The sequence below is a fragment of the Podarcis bocagei genome (assembly GCF_964188305.1).
Source record: "Podarcis bocagei genome assembly, chromosome: 1".
NCBI classification, from domain to species: Eukaryota; Metazoa; Chordata; class Lepidosauria; order Squamata; family Lacertidae; genus Podarcis; species Podarcis bocagei.
This window is the reverse complement of record NC_138125.1, coordinates 59000770-59022434: the sequence shown is the minus strand read 5'-3', so window position 1 is coordinate 59022434 and position 21665 is coordinate 59000770. Positions and strand designations below refer to the sequence as shown.

Sequence of the window (21665 nt, the reverse complement as noted above, 5' to 3'; positions counted from 1 at the left end):
AGGAAAACACTTGGTTACATAGGCCACCAGATTCATTATAAAGTGGCTTCATTTTTGTCATGTATTTGCAAGGTCAGTGTAGCAGGAAACAGGAGGGAAAAGTCTCAGGAACTTAGTTATCAGTTCTTGGGGAGCCCGGGGGCAAGTCGCTCTCACTGGTCTCCCTCAGTGTCATTGTTGCTAGTTGCCACTGCCAGACAGAGCCTGTGAGGAAGCAGGAGGCAGCAGCTACTACTGTTTCTTTTCAGCACCATCGTTGTTTGCTAGCTCATCCTATCTGGGTCAGAGATGGGGAGTCCAGGGGCGGGGGCAGGCACCTGGCTGAACCCACCTTTAAAAATAATATTGCAGCACCATGCTAGTTCCTTGCAAGTATTTCCTTCATGCAGCCTTGTATGTGGATACACAGCCTTGTGGAGAAATCTTAGCATAACGAAGGAAGAACCTGGAAACAACCAGCAGCCATTTTCTTAGTCACAGCAGTGCTGTGTACCAGCTGTTATGATCAGGTTTCTGTATGCTTCCCACTTCTCACAAAAGAGTCTCCATACAGTTATTTTTGCCATTTATATGGGCATGCAGGGGAGGAAAGAATATTTGTGAGCCAGACCTGAGAGGAAACCTCACTCTGTTGCTTCATACATTGAAAGAAAACAATAAGCATGGGTCCTTTAAGGAAATAAAGTGGGGTTATTAATGATACTATGTCAACTACTGTGTCAACTCTCTATCCAGATGACTAGCCAGTAAAAGTTTCCATGTTTTTTCCCCTCCCTCGAACTTCCACCCACAGATTGGCTTATTGTAGTTGCTTCTCTCTTGGCACTGGCATTGATACTTGGTGTTTGCATTGCTGTGAACAGTCGAAGGAGGTAAGGAATGGCTTTTGTAAATTTCCACTGGTTAGTGCCAGAACTTTCTTTTAGTCTTGTTGCTGGGAAATTCCAAGATCCAAGATCTGACATCTTTAAATAATACAAAGGAGAAAGCAGCTCCTTCTTTCAAGAGATGTCCATTGAAAAGCACACGTCAAGGCACACAATAGTGCATTTATACAAAAGTGTGGCTGGTAAATATTTAAATAAGTAAGCAATGAAGGAACTTCTTTATGCTTCTGAATATCTTTTAACCTTGCAACTGTAATAGTTAGCTGGTAATCAGTAAGTTTAATTTTTTCTTGTTTTTATAGTGGGTGTGTGGATGGATAGATAGATGAGAGGGAGAGAGAGGTTGTCAACTATGTATTTTTAATGTGTGTTTTTTTCCCTTTGACATGAAATTGCACTATACAAGTATTTTCCTAAAGGGTGCTCAGTCCTGCATGTAGGCATCCCATAGGCATCTAGGTGGCCACTGTGAGAGCAGGCAGGCACAGGAGGGATGGAGCTCTCCTTTCGTCCTGTGCAACCAGCATAGAAACCAAGTAGGCTGCCAAAGCAAGGAAGCCCTGTCTTCTGGGCCCAGCATAGAAATGCAGTAGGTTAGAGGAGAGATGGAGCTCCTTGTCCTCCTCCTTCCAGCTCTCAGCACGATAGTAAAAATTGCAGGCTTGTAACTTTTGTGGGCTTTTTGCCACGCAGCAAAGCACCCACCTGCCTGTAACTGTAGATGATCCTATACTGTTAACCCATTTTGAGTCATGAGCGGACAGCTCTCCACTGACTGTGGACTGAGAATTACTACCTTGGCTGCAATCTGCATTCCAGTCCTATCAAAACAACTTCATTGTTGTTATTTTTATCTTATCTACCACACAGAAGGTACTTTTCAGAAGTACCGCATTTTTTGCACCATAACACTCACTTTTTTCCTCCTAAAAAGTAAGGAGAAATGTCTGTGCGTGTTATGGAGGGAATGCCTACGGGTGGCATGCCTACGGATTTTCCTCCTCTAAAAACTACGTGCGTGTTATGGTCGGGTGCGTGTTATAGAGCGAAAAATACGGTATTTCCTGCTAGTTTGTAAGTTGATGCATGGATCTAAGTGTGGACATAAATGTTTACTAATTAATGATAGTCTCTGACCTTTCATAGCTGCTGTTTTCTTCCTTTGTCTTGAAAGAAGCAGACAAGCACAGACCAACCATGATCAAATGCAGATAACATTTCCTTTAAAATGGTTCAGTCTGGAAGCTATAAATCAAAATGGCATCCTAACTGAAAACATAGTTTTTCTTCAAATATCACAAGATTAAATACTACATGCATACTTGCAGGTTTCCCATAGGCATCTTGTTGGCCAAAGTGAGGGCAGGATGTTGGACTTTTCTTATGTTTTAAAGCTTTTATTAACCTAGATAGAATCGGTGAGTTTTACTTCACTTTTTAATGTGATTGTGTGCTGTGACATCCCATGTTTTTCCCTTTCCATTAGATGTGGGCAGAAGCAAAAACTTATTATCAACAATGGCAAAGGAGGCATAAATGAGAAAAACAAGGGTGGATTGAATGGAGAAGCCAGTAGATCTCGGGAAATGGTTCATTTGGTGCATGATGAGAAGCCAGAAAACCAAACAGATGAATTCCAGGCAATTGATGAAACGCAGAACCAACAAGAAGTGGCCTTGAAGAGTGGCGTGTAAGAGAGCTGCGCCAATCCAATTTCATCAGAGGTGAAGAAGCAAAAAAACAATGCACGGAACTGGGACTAGAACTCACAAATGCAATGAGCTACTGATGTCTTTGAAGCATAATTAAGCATACATTTTCTTCTTTCTCTATTTTTAATGGTCAGGTACAAGATAAAAATGTCGTGTTTCCTCTGCTCAAGATTGCTTAATTTTGCCCGGTTCAGATGGGCGACCACCAACATCACCCGCCTCCCAATTGTGGTCTACTGTTTGATAAGGCAGAACACCAACTTCAACTTATTTCCCCTAACTTGTGCAGCTTTCCCCTCATTATATTGTAATGGAGTCACCAGGATCTCTAGCCAGTGCCTTTAAGGCATTAAAGTACTGAGCATAACCTTGATGCCTAGAACGTCAATATTAATTGCAATGGGAGACTTCAGAACAGAATTCTTATTTGTCACTTAGCCCTGAAGGATTTGTCATCTTTTTGAATCTCACTCACTTCTTGATATTTGGAATTGTGTCCTGAATAATTGAATACAGAAAGACAAATTTATCCAAAAATTCCAGGAATGTCCAGTAACAATTTTTAATAGGGTGGAAAGGCGAGTAAGAATAAAATTGATTTTATAGCAAATAAATTTTTATTCTCTATAATCTAAATAATCTGTGATGTTGTTTTTGCATTTCAAAGTTGCATATCTATTGCATGGTTCATAGTTGGAATATATGTTAAAAGTATTAATTCAGCTCCATTTGACTACACCACATTTAGATATAATGGATGTACAACAGTAGATTTTCTATGGGATCCTTTGTATGTTTCCAATGAATTGGGGGTCTGAATCGAAACCCTATATGTCTGGGTGTTGTGCCTACTTCAAATAACTCTTTCCATTTTGGAGTTCCATGCATGGCTGCCAGCCTAATGTCAGAAACAGCATACGTAACTCCTAGTTAGATGGTTGGGTGGGGTGATGGCACTCATAAGTTGTATCACAGCTGCTTACTAGGAAGAAGGGGAGGCTGGTGCAGTGCAGACACACTAGCAGAGGTGCCAGATTGGCTCTGCTGGTACATTTGCACCACACTTAACTCTCCTTTCCTGAAAGCAGCAGCAATGTGGCTGATCAGAGGTCAGGTGAGTGCCATTGCTGCAACACACTGTCTGCTACTGGTAGCTCCAAGAACCATTCAGAGGTCCAAGAACCACACATGTACAGCATTCCTTTGCATACACATTTCCCATCCTAGCAGGCCGTGTGTGGGCAATAAGTTGCTTTTGTGCATAGCAGCACTATGGTGGTGGTTGCACTCTGTTGAGAATGTGTTCCTTCTTAGGAAACTAGCATGTACACAGTCCATTTGTCTCATATTACCTGAATCATATTTGCAACATGATGTTGGAGAGGGGTTTTAACCTTTCCTTCAGACACTTCATTTGATTGCACCGGACACATAAAAATAACCACAGCAGTCTCCATATGCCACAGCGATGAATAGCAAATGATTGCTTCCTTTCCAGTAGAAAGCTATAAATGGCCTGTTGGTTACACATGACAAATGCTATGAGAAATGCAACTCACCTGTAGGACTAAGAAGAAACTAACATAAAAATCTCTGAGAAAATCAAACACAAATATTATGAAGCTGAATAACAGTAAATAGTTGCAAATATATCACCACAGTTCCTTGTTCTTCTTATGTTCAATTTTCTTAAGAGAGATTTTTTTAAAAAACTAAAAACTCCTAATTACTTCCTAATTAACACCATGCACATTATTATACCAATGCAGAAATGTAGGCCTGTTTGTGGAAGGAGTGTTCCATGCATCAATGCTACAGCTCGGGGTAAGCATTGACATCTGTACCACATTGTTAATCTGGATCACACTACACTGTGTAGACGAACATCAGCCCTCCACCCTGCTCTGGCTGTTTAAACATGTTTGCACCTTGTCAGATAATAACACTACGAATTGTTTCTTATTTTATTCACCATTGCCACTGCAAAATCCTAGTTTTCTTTACAGTCAGAAATGCTATGGATTCCTAGCAGCATACCCTCTTTTTGAACCCACCTTTTAAAAGCCCCCAATCCTGTGGATTCTTTCCAAGTGGAGAGAAACATTTTTACTGTTTTAGTGTCATGTGGGAACAATTAGAATGTCATTCATTCACTCCCTTTCCAAGGCACAGTGGTGTCAGCAGACTTCTTTTAGATGTCCTTGACTCACTGGCAGAGGATTTTCTTCTAGCCAGCATGTTCAAACAGCTGTGGCTTATTTATTTCATTGCTCCCGCCCCATTTGTATCAGGGACACTGGTGGTCTCCAAAAGTTATAAACACTTACTGACGCTTGGCAGTTTTCTTCTACAGAAACGATCTCCATTGTTTTCTAAGTTGAAGCCAGATGATATTTCCTTTAAACAAAAACACCCAATATCCCTGGTCCTGACATGAATAAAATAATAATAGTAGTTTTCCAGCCCTTTTTTGTTCACCAACTCCCTGACTGAAGCATCACTGCTTAGGAGTTTAAAAATTGGTTTTCTGTTTCTGTGTTGGACATAATTAGCTGCTTAAGAGACAAGTCTGCTACCCAACTGCAATGTCCTTCAGCTGCCATTGGTTCGCCTGCTTTGATGTAACAGTCTGCGGTGCATGGACAGCGTTGGCCTAGAAAGCACGTTGCACTGGGACAACTGGAAACCTTTGATTTTAGATTATTTATTCTCTGATCAACTTTGGTATATCGAAACCACAAAATTTAAGTAACAAGGCAAGCTTGGTTGTGTCAGACGTATGGTTTCAAACCTCTTTGCCAGAAAAGAACAGACTTCCTTAGCTGAGTCATACTCAAAAAAACTCCCCATGTATAAGTAATTTAAAATAGAGATTTACATATACTAAGTAGAAATAGTGTTGGGGAATAAAATACTTTGCACAAACACATAACATATTCTTTTCAGAGTTGATATGTAATAATTGACACTCGCTCTAACCGTTAAAATTATGAATCCACATTTATTGATGATATGTACATAAAAAGTACAACACTTAGTGAAATATTGTCTTCGCTGATTATTTCCAGTATATAAAGAATGTCCAGTTTTGTTTTATACATAAGTTACAGAAATCAGTTCACACAGTAAGAAAGTATTAAAAGCAAATACTGTAGTTACTAAAGGAGGTATAGATAAAGATTAGGAGAATTAGAACTATAAACTACAAAAAAAAATACTCAGTAAATGAGGCATTCCCATTACAATATACAAGAAAGTAACCAGAGTTAATAGAAAGTTTTCGCATCTGCATTCATTAGTCTTTACACAAAATGTGGTACAGGAACTGTACAAGTACATCATTTCGATTCCCAGATGAACACTTCCAATCAATGTCAAAGACGAGGCTTATGGTTTCTTTTGGATGTATTCTAAATGGATCACATCACATTTCAAGGGAAGAACTGCAAATTGATGATATACACAATGGCCATGATCTCAAAGGCCCTGAGCGCAATAATTTCCCTAAACAGCACAGTCCTATACATATCTACTTGGAAGTAAGTTCCATTGAGTTTAATGTAACTTACCCCCCACATGAATGTGTATAGGATTTCGCCCATAGTTGCATATGAAAAAGAACACATGCACAGATCTTGAGATTTTGTGGCTTTCCCCTTTTGTTGTCTCACACACTTGCGGTCATCAGGCTCAGAGTGATTTGCCACTTCAGCAATTGCTAAAGGCAATTCACAATAGGTAAGCCGGAATTGAAAAAAGGAATAGTTATAGAGTACTTTTAAGGCAGATGACAACTAGCTTCCGTATGGGATATTTTATCCCATGGAATATGCCACAGTAAAGGTGCTACATTTATTGAGTGAAAGCAACAGTGAATCCTGCCATCCTTTCCACTAGTAGCTCTTTTTCAGAGAGCTTCTTTATTATCAGAGACATTCAAATTCTTAATATATAAAAAGTATGATTACTGGTGCATGGAAATTCTGAGATACAACTGCACATAAACACAACAGGTAAAGCACACCTCAAAAACACAGTTGTTTGTCTGTTTCCAAAACTGACATGAATGGGATTTGTTATAATTTTTCATATGCTTACTTTTGAAAAATGGAAGCAGTATTGACTCTGTGCTTCTGGCTAGCTGGTGTAACACAAATCTTAAGAATGATAATGATAGGCTTGCATCCAGCATTAGATAAACCCAGAGTAGATCCATTGAAATTAATGGATTTGGCCAATTTGGGTCCATTAATTTCAGTGTGTCTATTCTGAGTAAACTTAGCTGGAAACAGTCCAGTGTCTATAGTTAACAGGCATGTCTGTGCCTTGATTTAAAGCAAAATGACAGGCTCAGGTTATGCAGATTCTTCAGTGGATACTGTTGTCAGTGAACAAGTGAAAGCAAATGAACATCAGAGGAATCTTGAAATGTTGTTGGATGACAGCAGGAGTCCATGTTGCAAAGCAGAAACAGACATTGCAATTGCAAACGATAAGCATGGCATCCAAAGTAAAGAGTACAGCAAGGTTTGTTTTTACTTCTGACCAATGAGCTAACTGATGCAGCAACTTACGAATAATCATGTCTCTACATTTCCAACATATCAGGTATACAGACAAAAATATATTATTATAAACTCAGAATAATATGCCTACATTAATTCTTTAATGTAGCAGTGATATTGCATTCACAGTGCAGCAAAATGAGACGGCCAGTCACATTCACTAAGTGCCAGGGATTTACAAACATACACACACACTTGCATGCTGCTGGTTAGATATATAAAAACAAAGACTAACATATGTACAATGAGTCGGCTGCAATAAAAGGTTCCAACAATTATTCAGACTTTGACATGCACCAACATGTTTATATTATCAACATATAAAACCAGTTATCTGCCTATGGAGATTATTCTGATAAATACCTGGGGATGGAAATACTGACAAGCAGCCAACCCAACCCAAATTCTTTTTGGAACATATTATAAAGTTTCTACTCCAGCATAACTGATGTTAAATTAAAAACCAAATGGCAACTATTAATACTGTATACACAATTTCACTGAAATTACACAAAGATAAGCTACATTATCTACACAAAGTGCGGAGAGGCACTGTTCTTCATGCGGAAAACAACGCACCAAGACTGGTATTCATAAGAGTGTCATGCTTTGACAGCTATCATTAGTACTTTTATTTTACCACTAGAACACATTTGGCTCTAATTACGAGAGTATTTGAAAACTCTGCTTTTAAAATAGAAGAGGATTACAAAATAAGTTTACATTGACAACATTCTAGATCTACTGTACAGTTTGCTCACCCAAACGCAAGGCATGTACAACAGGTTTCTCTAGTTAAATATACCTGTTTCATGGATCGTTGATGTTTTCAGTACATATCCTCTGCTCTGTGTGCTGTGCAGTTGGTGTGCCAAGAGACAACATCTACATTGTATTTAAGCTGTTCCTCAGGTTTTAATAACTCTTATTTGCTCATTCAATGTGCTTGGGTAATAGCAAGGCCATAGGACTAGAGATACTTTATAATTAACTGCTAAGGAAATAAAAGAAAAACAGATCTCATTCATCCTGGTGAAAAATATACCGCTTGCTTTCTTATAAATGTCTTAAAAATCAGGAGGTATTTCTATATGTGCAAGTCGATTGACATGGTCCCATAAGAATGTTGTTTGGTCCTTTTGTACAAAGGCAAAGACATGAAACACAGTTCTGCAGTTCCTTACGTTGTCTGAACTTGTATAAATATCATTTTATGTGACAGACCCTGCAACCCTATGATCACTGAGGTGTTCCATGGCCATAAAACCGATTCAATTTCACACTATAAGGGCAAAGCTCTGCCCTCCAGAGGAAGATCCAACTTCGTTGACACTCTCCCTGTGGAAACCTTTGTGTCCTAGCCTAAAATAAATTCTTGGTCAGGAAGAAGACAAGAAAAAACAAAAGATCCATTCCAACCTCACTTCTGACTACACCAGGAAGAGCTCAGCAGGCCATTGAATGTGGCCATTTGCCTGTCTTCTGTTCCCTTCCCCCTGCATAAAACCCACATACCCGGGAATAACCCCCCTTGAATTCAACAGGACTCACTTCTGAGTACACATGGCTAGGTTTGGGCTGTTATTCATTAAATAACTATGACCCCTTATCGGCTTTGCTGCCGCCTCCTTTCTTGTACAGTATTTGTCGAGCAGCAAAACTTGTGATCTGGCTTTGAAGTGAACTGGCAAAGCCAGTTACTTTAGCCAGTCTAGAAAAGACTGTGGAGGAACTGCAGGCCTGGTCTCTGAAGGCTTCTGGCCAATCCAGCAAATAACGTCTGTGCACATAAATAAATACAGATGCTCATCTCCTTCCACGTTATGATTCTCACCCAAGCCACTTTGAACTAGCTGGATGCATCACTTGATGCCAATTACGGGACACCAGTTCTTATGCCTGATGACCCATGACTACAGCTGGATCAGGGCCTTCTTCAGAAGCTGCAGTCCTAAAGTACACAGACTTTGTAATCGATTCCATTGGAAACTTTGGGGACTACAGGAAAATGCAGTAAGGTGAAGGGTTGGGGGACAAAATATACTGGTGAATAAATGATTCTGGATCAGACTCTTTGTATATTGCAGGGTGGAGACCCTTCCTAATTCTCCTGGTAAAGACACCAGGTTAAGGCTGTGATTCTAAACACACTTACTAGGGAGTAAGCACTGTTTAACACAGTGGGTCTTTTGTCCGAGTAAACATGCATAGGATTACACTGTAAGTATCAAAAATAACAGATCAATCATTTGTTCATCTGATCAATCTTAAGATTATTATAACAACATAGTGTTCCATAATGAACTGCAGCATTTAAAGACACCTTTATTTCCTATTTGTGCTTTGCTTAGAGGTTATAAATAAAGTTTACAGGGTTACGTTAATTTAATATAACACAGATAATTTTTATGAATCTATATATGTTATAAGAAAATTTTCCATTTCCCCTTTAATATGGATTCCCTGTAAATATTGTAGCTTTCTCTCTCTGTCTTATAAGGTTGTATAACAAAATATTGGTATGTCTGTAAACAGTATAAGAAAATATCAGTATGTCTGCAAATTACAGATACTAAATTTGTTAATTCAGTCTACACTGTAGTTTGTGGCTGCTGGACAAAAGGTATGAATAAATGCTTACATTAGAATTGAAGATGTATTTAGAAGTAGAAATACATATTTTCCTCATGCATTCCATAAATTACAGTTCACACTAGGAAGGACAGGAAAGAAAGGGATTTTTGTTGTTGCAGTATTCAAAAGGAAGCTTGAAGAAGAAGCTTGGAAGTTAAAAAATGGAATGTTGGAATCTACAGCACTGACTGAAAAATATCAACTGGTAATCAAGATTTGCAAATAAGCTTCCAAAGCTATAGAAAATCAATGAAAAAATCCCTGTGAAGCATTATGTGCTATGTACAAAATACTGTTAATGTGAAAGACTCACAGTATTAAATTGTGTCCTTGTCTTGAATAAATGTGCACAAACCCTGGTTTTAAAGACAATAGTTGAGGGATGTGTGTGCCACTGATTGAAAAGGAACTTAATTTCAAATAATCTTCTTGTTCCAGCAATAGATCAGATTTGAAGGAATAAATCAGATCCCTCCAGTTAATGGAATGGGGATCCCTGAATATGCAGAGGTCCTATGTGCACATATTTGCTTTCTGCCTTTTAAGAAATACCGTAATAAACCCAACAAAGACTGGGTTGGATAATGAATTCTCTTTATCCGCTGGTTAAGGCTGTTCCAAGACAACTGAGAGAGTGTTGGGTGGCTTAGAGGCTGCTTTCAGTCAGCTGAAATGTAGGTAGGTTGACTTGTGTTATAACCAAACATCCAAGCAAGTGTGTGATGCCATTCAGTGCAGAGTAGGCAAACTTGCAGCAACACAAAGCTTGGTCTGCCTAAGAACTTGGCTTAGTCACATAATCAGAATGAATGTAATACTGGTGACTAGATAACTACACATGCATTATGCCGAACTCAAGCCATTTTAACCCAAATAGTGACATAAAATGCTACCCCACTGAAGTTGTGTGGACAATAAATGGAAAACAATACGCTTAATTGTGACAAATGTTGACCAGTAACACTGGAGGACCGTCATCATTCTGTTTTATTGCTTCATACCTCCATTACATATGGAGGACCAGCTCCCTCTTCTTCCTTACCTATCCCATGTATCTCAATGAACCTCTGCCCAGCCCACTGATGTTCAGGCATCATAAAGTTCTCTCTCCATGTAGAGAAAAGAAGAGCATTAGAGATGGAGCAACATGGCTAGAGTGGCTGCTTGAAAAAATGTTAGTAGCTGCGAGATAACAGGTATCACAATGATGAGCAAGAGAAAGATAGAAGGAGCTCCAGGCCCAGGGTCATGTCTGGGCAGGAAGAGAGAGGGGCTTTTTTGTTTGTTTTTTCGTTTTGAGAAACTCTAGAGAAGTACAGGTGAGACATTTGGCAGGAGAAAAGATTAGAGGAGATACAAATGAGAGGGGAGGAGAGCCAAGGAGCTATGAGAAGAAAAGGAGAAACTCCAGCTTCTTATGTAGAGGAGGGTTAAAGTAAACAGGAATAGGGCACAAGAGTTTGGATCCTTCCCCACACTCAAGAGATTTACTTATACAAGTATGAATTACTGATTATGTCCTATGGAAATCCACTGAAGGCAGAACATCAATGGAATTGCCACCAGCAAAGACCAAACCTCAGCCTGCTGTCCTTGAAATCTAAGGAAGATACCCACCCAGGGGTGTATCTAGGGGTTGGTCAGGTTAAGTAGGAGCCCACCTGCAGGTCCACACACTCCCCAGGCTGCTTCTTCCCTGCTCAGGGAGACCAGGCGACATGTGCAGGATCCTCTTGCAAGGGTGCAAGATAAGAGGGGGATGTGTCTCCTTGCCAAAGGTGCAAGGGAGCCTAAGTGTACCCACCCATTAGTTATAGTCCAAGCAGACCCATGCAAATCAATGTACTCAATTTCAACAGGTCTGCTCTGAGTATGACGCATGCTGGATGTCACCTTATGCCATTAATTATTTTCTGAAGTCCTTAAATGGTACTAGCCAAAGAACAAAGCCAAGCCACCCAAGAGCAATACAAAATTACAACCTGGTCACCTTTTTCAAGCGAATGGGATGCTAGAGAAGGTCTAACGCAAAGTGCTCACCACCACCCTTCATTTCCCTTGACGACAATGTGAGGCAGATTATCAGCATTTTGAAATCTTAGATCCCTTTTATAAAGAATCTACAAAGAGGTAAAAGCAAGGCCCTCTTAATTATGCAGACTAGCAAGTGAGACCTGAGCAAAGAAATCATTTTATCCAAAGTGCTGGTGCAAAATTAGTCAAGAGAAGCAAATGAAGTGAAGATTGTTTCTCACCTGCTACTTACTTAAGCATTCACCTGCCCAGGAATGACTGAAACTAAAAGGGAAAGGTTTTGAGCCTAAGCAGGGAAAGCACTAAAACACACACATGCTCTTACTACGCACACTCTTGCTGGAAAGAGCTTGAAGTGTTGGTGAAATGTCAGGGTCTTCCGTATAACATCCTACAAATAATACTTTTAATTGTTTCCTGTCACTGATTCTGTATAGATGGCTATCACAAGTCTGGGCAGAAGGGACAGTTGGAGATGGGAGATTAGGTTGCAGAGATGATTACAGTTGATTTTACATGCCCCTTGGTAGAAGCTGCATCCTAATAAGAGAGGAATGGAGCATAGTATCGAAAGATGGCATGCCTCAGGCTAGTAGGAAAAAGCATAGTGTGCAAATTCATGTTGAAAATATAGAACATTTGCAAGTTGAAAGAAGTGTCTATTAAAAAAAGGAATGTGCCGTTAGTGTTGTGACCACTTACAGGGTTCATTTTTATTTTATTTTTTTTCCTGGTTTAGCAACCTAGATTCATATTGACTAAGCAAACTATGAAATGGCAGCTAAGGATATTTAGACTTCATAATTAAATAGAAATACTTGTGGACAGTCAATTGACCAGTTAGCACAACAGAATTATGTAATAGCATTTATCTAGAAGATAAAATATGCAGGCCTCCAATATAATAGTTGCTTCCTTCTCCCTGTTTTATATTGTTGGGAAAGGAGTATCGTAAGATTGAAATTCCCTGAGTTATAAAACATACAAAAATCCCTCCCCCCCCCCCAGTTTTGTAAAAGGTGTTCTTTCTGTTGATATCCGTTCAAAAAATCTTAACTCTGCACACATGTGGAATTTATCCCCGTTTCAATTTGAGAACATCTTCCTAGTTTATAAAATAAAATAAAAGCAATGGGGTATTTTTTTATTAGTGTTGCTCAAACCATTACCCTAGACAGGGGTCTGGAAATCACATTGCTGGCTCAGTACCTTGTTTGCTCATTCTAATTGTGCACTGAACAGCCGCCAAGTATAAAGTGATGTGGGGAAGAATAGAAAGACCTATGTAAGCAATCCCCATGGTACCTCATTGATGTTAACATGAGCATGTGCACAAAAGATGGGGTAGGGCCTTCAGTTCTACAAAATGTATGTATTCCATGAAAAGTATAATATCAGAATATAAAAATCCACTGGTAGATTCCTCCCCTACAAGAGCACACTGCCTTTATGTCAAGGAATCAGCAGACCTGTTTCTCCTCTCTCCCTTCAGTGCGTCAAATTAGTTGGGAAATGAAAGATATGAGCACAGCTCTCCCACACAGCCTACCCCACCCCATCTCTGGCCGCTTAGTTAAATTACATGACATCCAGAATTCAAGGTGATCAAGAAGAGTGGGTGCGCAGGCTGGTTTAATGGGAGACAAAGCCAGTCCTCCTTTGACTCAGCCTGCGAAGTTACGTTCATGTATGCAGAGAGAGCAAAAGGGAGAAACATGATTCTGTTGAAACCTATGGGTAATCCTTCATGCCTGTTTGGTAAAGGATAATACTCTGTATGTCTGCAGGAAGGCAAACATGTTCAGCGTGGCTCAGTTAGTAGAGAATGAGACACTTTATCTCAATATTTTTGGCTCTAGCGCCATGTTGGGCAAAAGATTCCTGCATTGCAGATGGTTGGACTAAATGACCCTCACTGACCCTTCCAACTCTGCAATTCTATGATCTATCAACAAGAGATTAAATCTTTCCTGCTCCAACTTGCAGATATTTGCTGTGGCAGCGTGTCCTTTTATGATGGGTTGTCAAGGAATTATTGCAGTTTGGGCATCACAACAATTACTAAATATAATTCTGTTACAATTCTGAATGGATATTCTTTACCCAAACCCATTTGTACAAACAAGATATAACTGACAAGATTATTACCATATCTTACGTTTCAGTTCTCTGTTCACAAGGACCAAGCATATAAAACATTTTCGCCAGTGTATAAATAGCTCCCAGCTGTTAAACAATATTAAACCTGCTAAGTTTCTTTTTAGCAAAATGAATGCAAAAGATGTGATTTATTTGCAGACATTTTATCCCTAAAGAATAGCACCTTATTCCATCCCAGGTCTCAGCAAAAGGGTGACAAGATATTACTTGCTGCAGATTTTCCTGCTGAAATACCAGTGATATGCATCTATATGGTACTTTGACGTCGCTGGATTGAGACAGCCACATATTGCAGTCTATGTTTCTCCTTGTATGGGTAATCAGAATTGTGCTAGTTGCTAGTATGAATGGAATACAATCTGGGATGGTTTATTAGCTCTGAAAACTACATATTCCACACCTAAATTTATATACTGGCAATACAGTCCATTGAACTCAATTGGAGAAAAAATCATGGTCAAGCCATGTATACATGCTGCCCAGGGGTTAATTCATTTTTGGGGACCGTGCACACAGGCATTCACACCCACCCACCACTATAAACTGCAAATCATTTTTCCTATACCTTCAAGTATTGGGTGACGGAAATGACGGAAATGATATCCCCTGGGTGACTACCTAGATCTGGCATGCATGGAGCTCTGGATAGTTAAAAGAACTGGGATATGACCATCAATGTGAGGATGGCATGAATAATAGGGAACTGAGAATATCATATGCCACGTATTAATAAAGCACATATAAAACATTTACAGTGATCATATATTACAGTCCACAGTGCTAACTGTATTTGATATGCACCAAGGTGCTGGTTGACATCTACAGCAGGAGAAGAGGCATTGCAAAATACTGCACCCTTTACATTATACTTAATGTTTATTAGCCCGAGTCTCACCAGCCATTGGGCCTTTCTGATCTTTCCTCTTTTGCAGCATCTACATTCTCTACGTCTTGAGTTGAACAGAGGAAGCCCAGCAAAAATACATCTCTTGAACTGACAGAGTGTCCTTCAGCCACATCCATTCAAGTGGTGACACAATTGAGAGAGATGGTTATGAATTATTTGGCAAAGATGCTAAAGGAGCAATGACTTTATGAGACTGTTTCTAAGTTTCCGTTAAGAGCATTAAATAAGCAAATAGTTTTTATACTAAATGAAGACAGTGAAAAATCTTCTTGAATCTTGATACCAGCTTTTACCACAAGACAACTTCTGGGGCTTATTAGAGGTGGACCTGGTTTGTTCCTTCCTTATTTCTCATGTTTCCAAGGTTCTTCTTCAACAGCATTGAAGTCTGCAGATTTGCCGTTTGTTGCCAGGGTGACCTGTAAATAATTGTCATCAACACCTAACTTAAAGATCAAGGCACTTTTGTCAGAAATGTCAAGAATTAAACAGCAAAACTGAATATTTACAAGATTTACATTAAATCCATGTGTGAAAATATACATACGTGTTTTTATTTTGTACTGAATCAGTTCTGCCCTTTCAATGTTTCTCAATCTGCAGGAAGAACTCAAAATTACAATAGTGCTCTGTCCGCAAAGCAGAATGTTGAGAAATCAGGTCTATAGGCCCGATATGCACAGAGTTACACATACCGGTATATGTGAATCATACACACATACATATGCACGTATGTTACAAAAAGCTAAGTAGCAAACGGCAGAATTGATCCTCCGCAAGGACCTGCTGGGAAACATCATTGTTCACTACTGTGTCCGATCGTGTAATGTTGAAGGTGCACTTACAACTGAGTCAAACCATACTTAACAAGGCTGCATTTTACATACAAAACCACAAACAGCCATATCAGAGTCTCAGTTAAAAGTTCACACTTCAATGTTAACTTGATAACAATTGTGGAAGACCAAGAATGGTAAATCATTCCATGGGAAATACTGGCTTGTAAGCAACATCTCAGCAGTCAATATTTTTTCTAAAGGAAAAAAACAACAACCCCACAGCCAGCCATGCGCCACCTTTCCCCCCCCCCCCAGTGGAGATGTGCTATGCATGGCTAGATAAGCCAAAATGGCCAATGTGCTTGTTTGACTGGGCAGAAATGAACTGGACCTTTACATAGTAAGGGAGTCTTTCATCTAATTCTAAACAGAACCCCATTATTTCCTAGCTTACCTTTCATGTTACTGTCCTCAGCTTCGCATGAAAACTTAAAGACAGGACTGATATTCCACATGATGGACAAACTGGATGCATGGGAGCATTGGGACATGAAAGCATGACAATGTACCCATGTTTGAAACAAAGCCAGCCTCTTTCTTAGATAATTAAAAGGGAAACACATGCATTATAAAGAACAGAATACACAACATATTTGGAACTGAAATTATAGGTTAGTTTGCAAAGGAAGTAATGTGAATTGTGATTTAAAAAAATAATAATACAGAAAAACAGCCCATGCAACAACAATCGACATAGCTTGCTAATAAAGCATACATTAGCTGTGCAAAGCAATCAAACTAGGAAGCTGTTTAGAATATTAAGTAGAAATGACATGTCATTATATTAATACTTGAGACAAAGAAACAACAACAACAACCACTGACCAGAGTTGCAGCAAACTTCTCTCTTGCAGGGCATTTTCTACAATTTCATTCACATACTTTTCTGCACTGCTTGTAATTTTTTAAACTTATCAGGAATAATCCAGACAAATTTAATAGGGTTGCCATGTGTCTGGAATTTCCTGTACATAGCTGGCAATCAGCAGTTGGAAACTGAGTCTGGGCAGGAATCGCTGAAATGTCTGGGGAAATCCGGACATATGGCAACCCCTGTTGGCATTGTCGTTTTCGGCGATGTTTGTTGAGACTTTGCATGCAAAAAGACTCAAAAAGTTTGGTCAAACTTAAAATAATAATTTTAAAAAGGCTCAACAACTTTTCTGTCCAGATTTTCAATATACAGTATTTAAATGAGCATGACTGAACTATGTGCTTAACTCAAAGGGGCTCAATTTTTTAACCATGGGATTCTTCTGCACTTTATTATTATACATAACTATGTGATCTGAGAAATGTTTAAAACAGTAGATGCCTACCTCAGAGAAATAAACTCAGGTCCTAGGCATAATGTCAGAGCAATGGTGCCTTTCTTTAGAACTGGCATATTTATAAAGCCTTTCTGTCAAATTGTTTTTAGTTACAGTCAAAGCTTTGTTATTTTTAAATTACTTGTGTGATTTTAGAAACCTGATGTTGTACGCAGCCATCAATGGTTTCTCTCCTCTGTTCTCCCTACTGGGACTTAGAAATATCAGTATCAAGTAAGTGAGCTTGATGACTATCCAGCTGAAACATCAATCAAAATCTGAAATGGCTATGGCAATCCTTTAATGACAGCACATTAGGGAAAACTGTAGATCTGCCTAAAGAAAAATGTTTGTTCAGTTCAATTCTCCAGCCAGGCCCAGTCTCGCCAATGGCTGCATTCAGACATCATGCTAAACAACAGTGATGCGTCCACAAGGATGAGTTTGGAAGCAAGATGCAAAGCATCCAAATTAGTTTCTCATTCAGCCATGGAGTTTCCTCAAGATCATGTAACTCTTGGTCAGGTCAATTCTTGTTGCAATCTCTTCTTGAACCAAGTAATTTACAAACAGCAATAGACAGAAATCACAAAAATGGCATTGGAATGGCCCACAATGAAAATGAAAATAAAGCATAAATATTATGGCGAGCACGAGAGCTCTCAGTTGCTGAGGACGAGGTACAGTGCATGTGTCTCTACAGTGTGTCATGGAAAGCATCGATCCACAAAAGGACAGGCTTTGCATTTATTTGGGTGTCAGGGGAAGCATGAGAATGTGCTTCTTTCTTGTGCATATCTTTGCTCCCCCTAACTGTATATAAATAGAAACAGCTTCATGTTTTCTCCTCCAGTTTCCTTACAGCCTGATCTTAATTACGTTCACTTGGAAGTATCTGCTGTTGATTTCAAAAGAAGCAAGGAAGTGTGCTTCCAATTTCTGCCTTTTTCTACTCGGGAAAATGGCAGGCTCCTGGAACATAACCCACTGAAACAAATTACTTTTATGTTGCTTCTGCTCCTCCCTGCGGCATGCACAAGAAAAATCTCTGGATTCGACTGAACTTCTGTTTCCAAACAGTTAACTATCTTGCGCTCTGAACTGTCATTTTTAAATATCATTTAAAAGGCCGAAATCACATTTGGTTGGCCGAGGGATGAGAAGAAGTGAAGGAAGTGCCATTCCACCAGTGGAAAGAGAAGCCCTCCAGCAGGATGACACTTATGATGCTGGAGATCCTCTGGTATGGCCTGTTAGTGGTGTTCCGCCGTTGGTGTGGTCTGAAATATGGAGTTCAGGAGGCATGTTGGGGGAGGTCATGGACCTACAGGATTCTAAGTCCCCTAGTTCCCCTGACACACTCCCCCCAAAGCTCCCAAACTATGTCACCCCTGGAATTGGTGTTGTTGACCCCTCTCCCCCAACTGCAGTCCATGAGAGGGGAGGGAAAGAAAAAGAAGATGCCAACAGAGGGGGAAAGCCTCCTGCTCAGGCTACAGCTACTCAGCAGGGTTTTAAATGTGGTAGCTGGTCCATCATGGATTCTCCAAACACACAAAGGCAACAGAATTGCTCTGATCTGGAGGAGAAAATGGTGGAGATTTTTTTGTTTGTTTGTTTTTAGGTAGTTTTAACCGTTCCAATTGCCACATCAATTCTCCTATTTATCTATAGGCCTTATTAACTGCATTTGCAACCTTTCTTGTAATGGGAAGCTATAAGAATGCTTAACTGGACAATATTCCCCCATTGCATTGCACTGCCTTCCAAAACACCCTGTAGAACACAATGTTATTTGTAAACATGGCATGCATTAGCAATTTAAATACTCAAAGAAAGCAAACAATATATGTACCCATGTCTTTAAACTGATCAACATAGCATGCAGCATTGTCCCATTATTAGTGATACATTTTTTAAAAAAATACATACAGGTTAAAAAACAAAGGAAGATGAGGTATGATTGACTAGATGCAAGTCTCAATATCCATAAATGTGAAAGGTACCTTGCACTCATCTATTATGACAGAGTTGTGGGCTGTATAAACACACTGGTTTGAGTTGTTTTCCCGGTGGTTTTTCATGTCATCATAAATGGACTGTGTCTTGGTCATTTCAATATCTTCGTGCCCTTTGTGATGGGCATCAATGTTTTCCAACTCTGCCTTGGAGAGGTGATAGACAATGCCAGCTCCAAAGGAATCTCCCACAACATTGACAGAGGTTCTCATTCGATCTCTGCAATAGCAAAGCACCAGCAAGATGTTAAAGTAGACCTGAGTGTCATATCTTACACCTAAAGTGGTTACTTTAACTTTTACTAGCTTTATGTTCCTTTGAACATTTGAAAAAGAATTATAGTCAAGAGATCTCATAATTTGCATGACCCTGATGCTGCAAAGGAAAAAATGGGTAGTTCCCACAGTCTCTTGGGATTTCTGAGAAGCTGCACATGTTCATTTTGTACAGAGAAATCCGATCATGAAGTGAAAAAAAATGGGGCAACACTTTTTCTTTTGAAGGTTCATGTATGTAATCAAATAGTGACATGACTATAGATTTTGTCCTACTGGAAAAAAAACAGGTTCATAGGTTTGTGCAGTCACATCCCCATTTCCATCAAACTTCTAACATTGCTGAGTGTATTTTAAGCACTTTATAAGTGTTCCACACAAAAAATATATCATCAGATCACAGTACAGATATGGTAGGGTTGCCCTACTTCAAAAAGTAAAATTCCTGACACCTGCAAAGTTCTTGGGCTTTTTTAGGAAGACCACAAAATTATTGAACTTTTTTGGAGAACAAACCCAAATTGCCTTCCCAAAAATAGTGATTTTAAGCTTTTTGGAACTGTATCCACTGCTTTTTCCATCACGTTGCCATACATCCAGGTTTCCCCTGACATTTTGCCAATTCAGCAAAATTCTCCCCATACACCATTTTTACACCCGAAAACCAGGACATGTCAGGCATTTTTCTGACATATGGCAAGCCTAAGATGTGGACAAAATGCATTTTTTCAGAAACAGAAGCAGGGAATTGAATAGAAATGGTCATTGAATACACTGATTTGATGCTAAAATGCTAATCAGATTACCATTTTTGTTTCATTCTCTTCTTCATATCATGGTTTCAAAAAATATCTGTTTAAGATTATTGATGGCATGCACCATTTAGAATGATATACATATAATTTAAAATGCCCTTCTCTTTTGTCTTCATCTGTTAAGCCACTGCCATAGGAGATGCCAATTAGAAATCTGTTTCCTTGTAGATGACCAATACCGCACCTTCTATAAACAGGTGCCAAAATAGCATTCAGCAGCAGGTTGGTTATAAATTTCAGTTAGATTGCATGAAACAATCCACTTGCAGCACCCAGTCCTTATCATGATGTGTGGATATGAAGTATACATTGTGAAACACTTGCCCCAAACAAGCCTGGCATCTGTAGGTGTGGCGGTTCACTTACTACCAGCCCAGTTTTAATAGGGGTCAGAGAACCTTTAATTCAACTGTTTCCCATGATGACTGTATCTATGTATCATGGCAGCCAGTCATTGTGCCAATCAGGTGGTTTTCTTCAATCCACAACAATCATTTTGTAAGTTTGCAGTGAGATGGAGAAACATCCCCCTTCTGTGAGGTGCTTCACTGCACGCTGAAACCTTCCTATGTGGAGAAAGCTACCATAGAGAGTAATTTCAGACAACCTTCATGGTATGTCCATTTCATTTACATAGGCCCTTATTGTTCCTCAATTTATTATTTAGCACCAGGCCTAAGTACTAAAAATTAAAATGTGATTCCCCCAGGCATTTTTCAGTCATAAATCATGGATTTTTTTTGGCTTGGTTTCACAGAATGCCAAAGGGGAAGAAAAATCAGGTGTTCACGCTAAATTTGCAGTGGTAGCTCTACATTTCAGCAAGCATTTTAGAAGCTGAACATGAACCATTTACACAAGAAGGCCCTTTCTAATTCTCCATTTCTTTGGGCATAGCATCTCTGTGCTGGAGACCTTTCCGTGACATTTGCTAAGCTTGTCAATTTCCCCTTTGGAAACTTGCAGTTCTTGGCTACCACTAATGACTCTGGATTAATTCCAGCTGTGGACAAATAACACTGTTCTTTAAAATGCCATTTTTGTTCACTTTGGAGTGGAGGAACAGCAGGAGATCAGAACACTTAAAAAAAGATTTCATTGTGAAGTCTGTATATATCTTCCCTATGCTATACAGGGCAAAAGAAATAAAATAAAATCCAGCATATTTTATACAATTTTAAAGATGGAGTTTGCAACCCAGTATTACAGCAATTTTGAATCAAGATTGACACAGTATAATAAACTAGAAAAGGTTTACTCCTGATATATTTTAAGTGAATGACCTGGTTTCTTAATATTTCAGTTTTCATAATGAAGAATGACTACCTTTGTATGCTTTTTTTCATGAAAAGCTATAATGCTCTTTCTTCTTCCCAGATTTCATTCATGTCAGTCTATTCAGCTCATACCAAAAGTACTTAAAAAATCCCAGACATATTTTATACCTCTGGACTTGTAAGAAGTTTGCTTGGGTGCTTCTCAACAATAAAATAAAATATGTTTCTGCT

General features: G+C 39.2%; 2 protein-coding genes across 4 annotated transcripts in view; one reads left to right on the top strand and one right to left on the bottom strand.

The window, feature by feature from the left end:
* Nucleotides 1-3238, top strand: part of CD44 (CD44 molecule (IN blood group)) — a 70024-nt gene extending 66786 nt beyond the window's left edge. Inside the window, exons 23-24 of the mRNA XM_081163865.1 lie at nucleotides 794-872; nucleotides 2374-3238. Coding sequence (XP_081019991.1) covers nucleotides 794-872; nucleotides 2374-2581 — 287 coding nt within the window. The 3' untranslated portion in view covers nucleotides 2582-3238. The remainder of the gene's footprint in view (nucleotides 1-793; nucleotides 873-2373) is intronic.
* Nucleotides 3239-5580: 2342 nt separating this feature from the next.
* The window catches only part of SLC1A2 (solute carrier family 1 member 2), a 103276-nt gene continuing 87191 nt past the window's right edge, over nucleotides 5581-21665 (bottom strand). For 2 of the 3 annotated variants that reach the window (XM_081165037.1, XM_081165036.1), the window contains exons 11-12: nucleotides 19055-19286; nucleotides 5581-15318 (exon numbers count right to left, since the gene is read on the bottom strand). In XM_081165037.1, the coding sequence (XP_081021163.1) occupies nucleotides 15244-15318; nucleotides 19055-19286 (307 nt within the window). In that variant the 3' untranslated portion in view covers nucleotides 5581-15243. Of the gene's footprint in view, nucleotides 15319-15446; nucleotides 15497-19054; nucleotides 19287-21665 lie in introns of all 3 variants that reach the window. The other variant, XM_081165038.1, reaches the window with a different exon arrangement.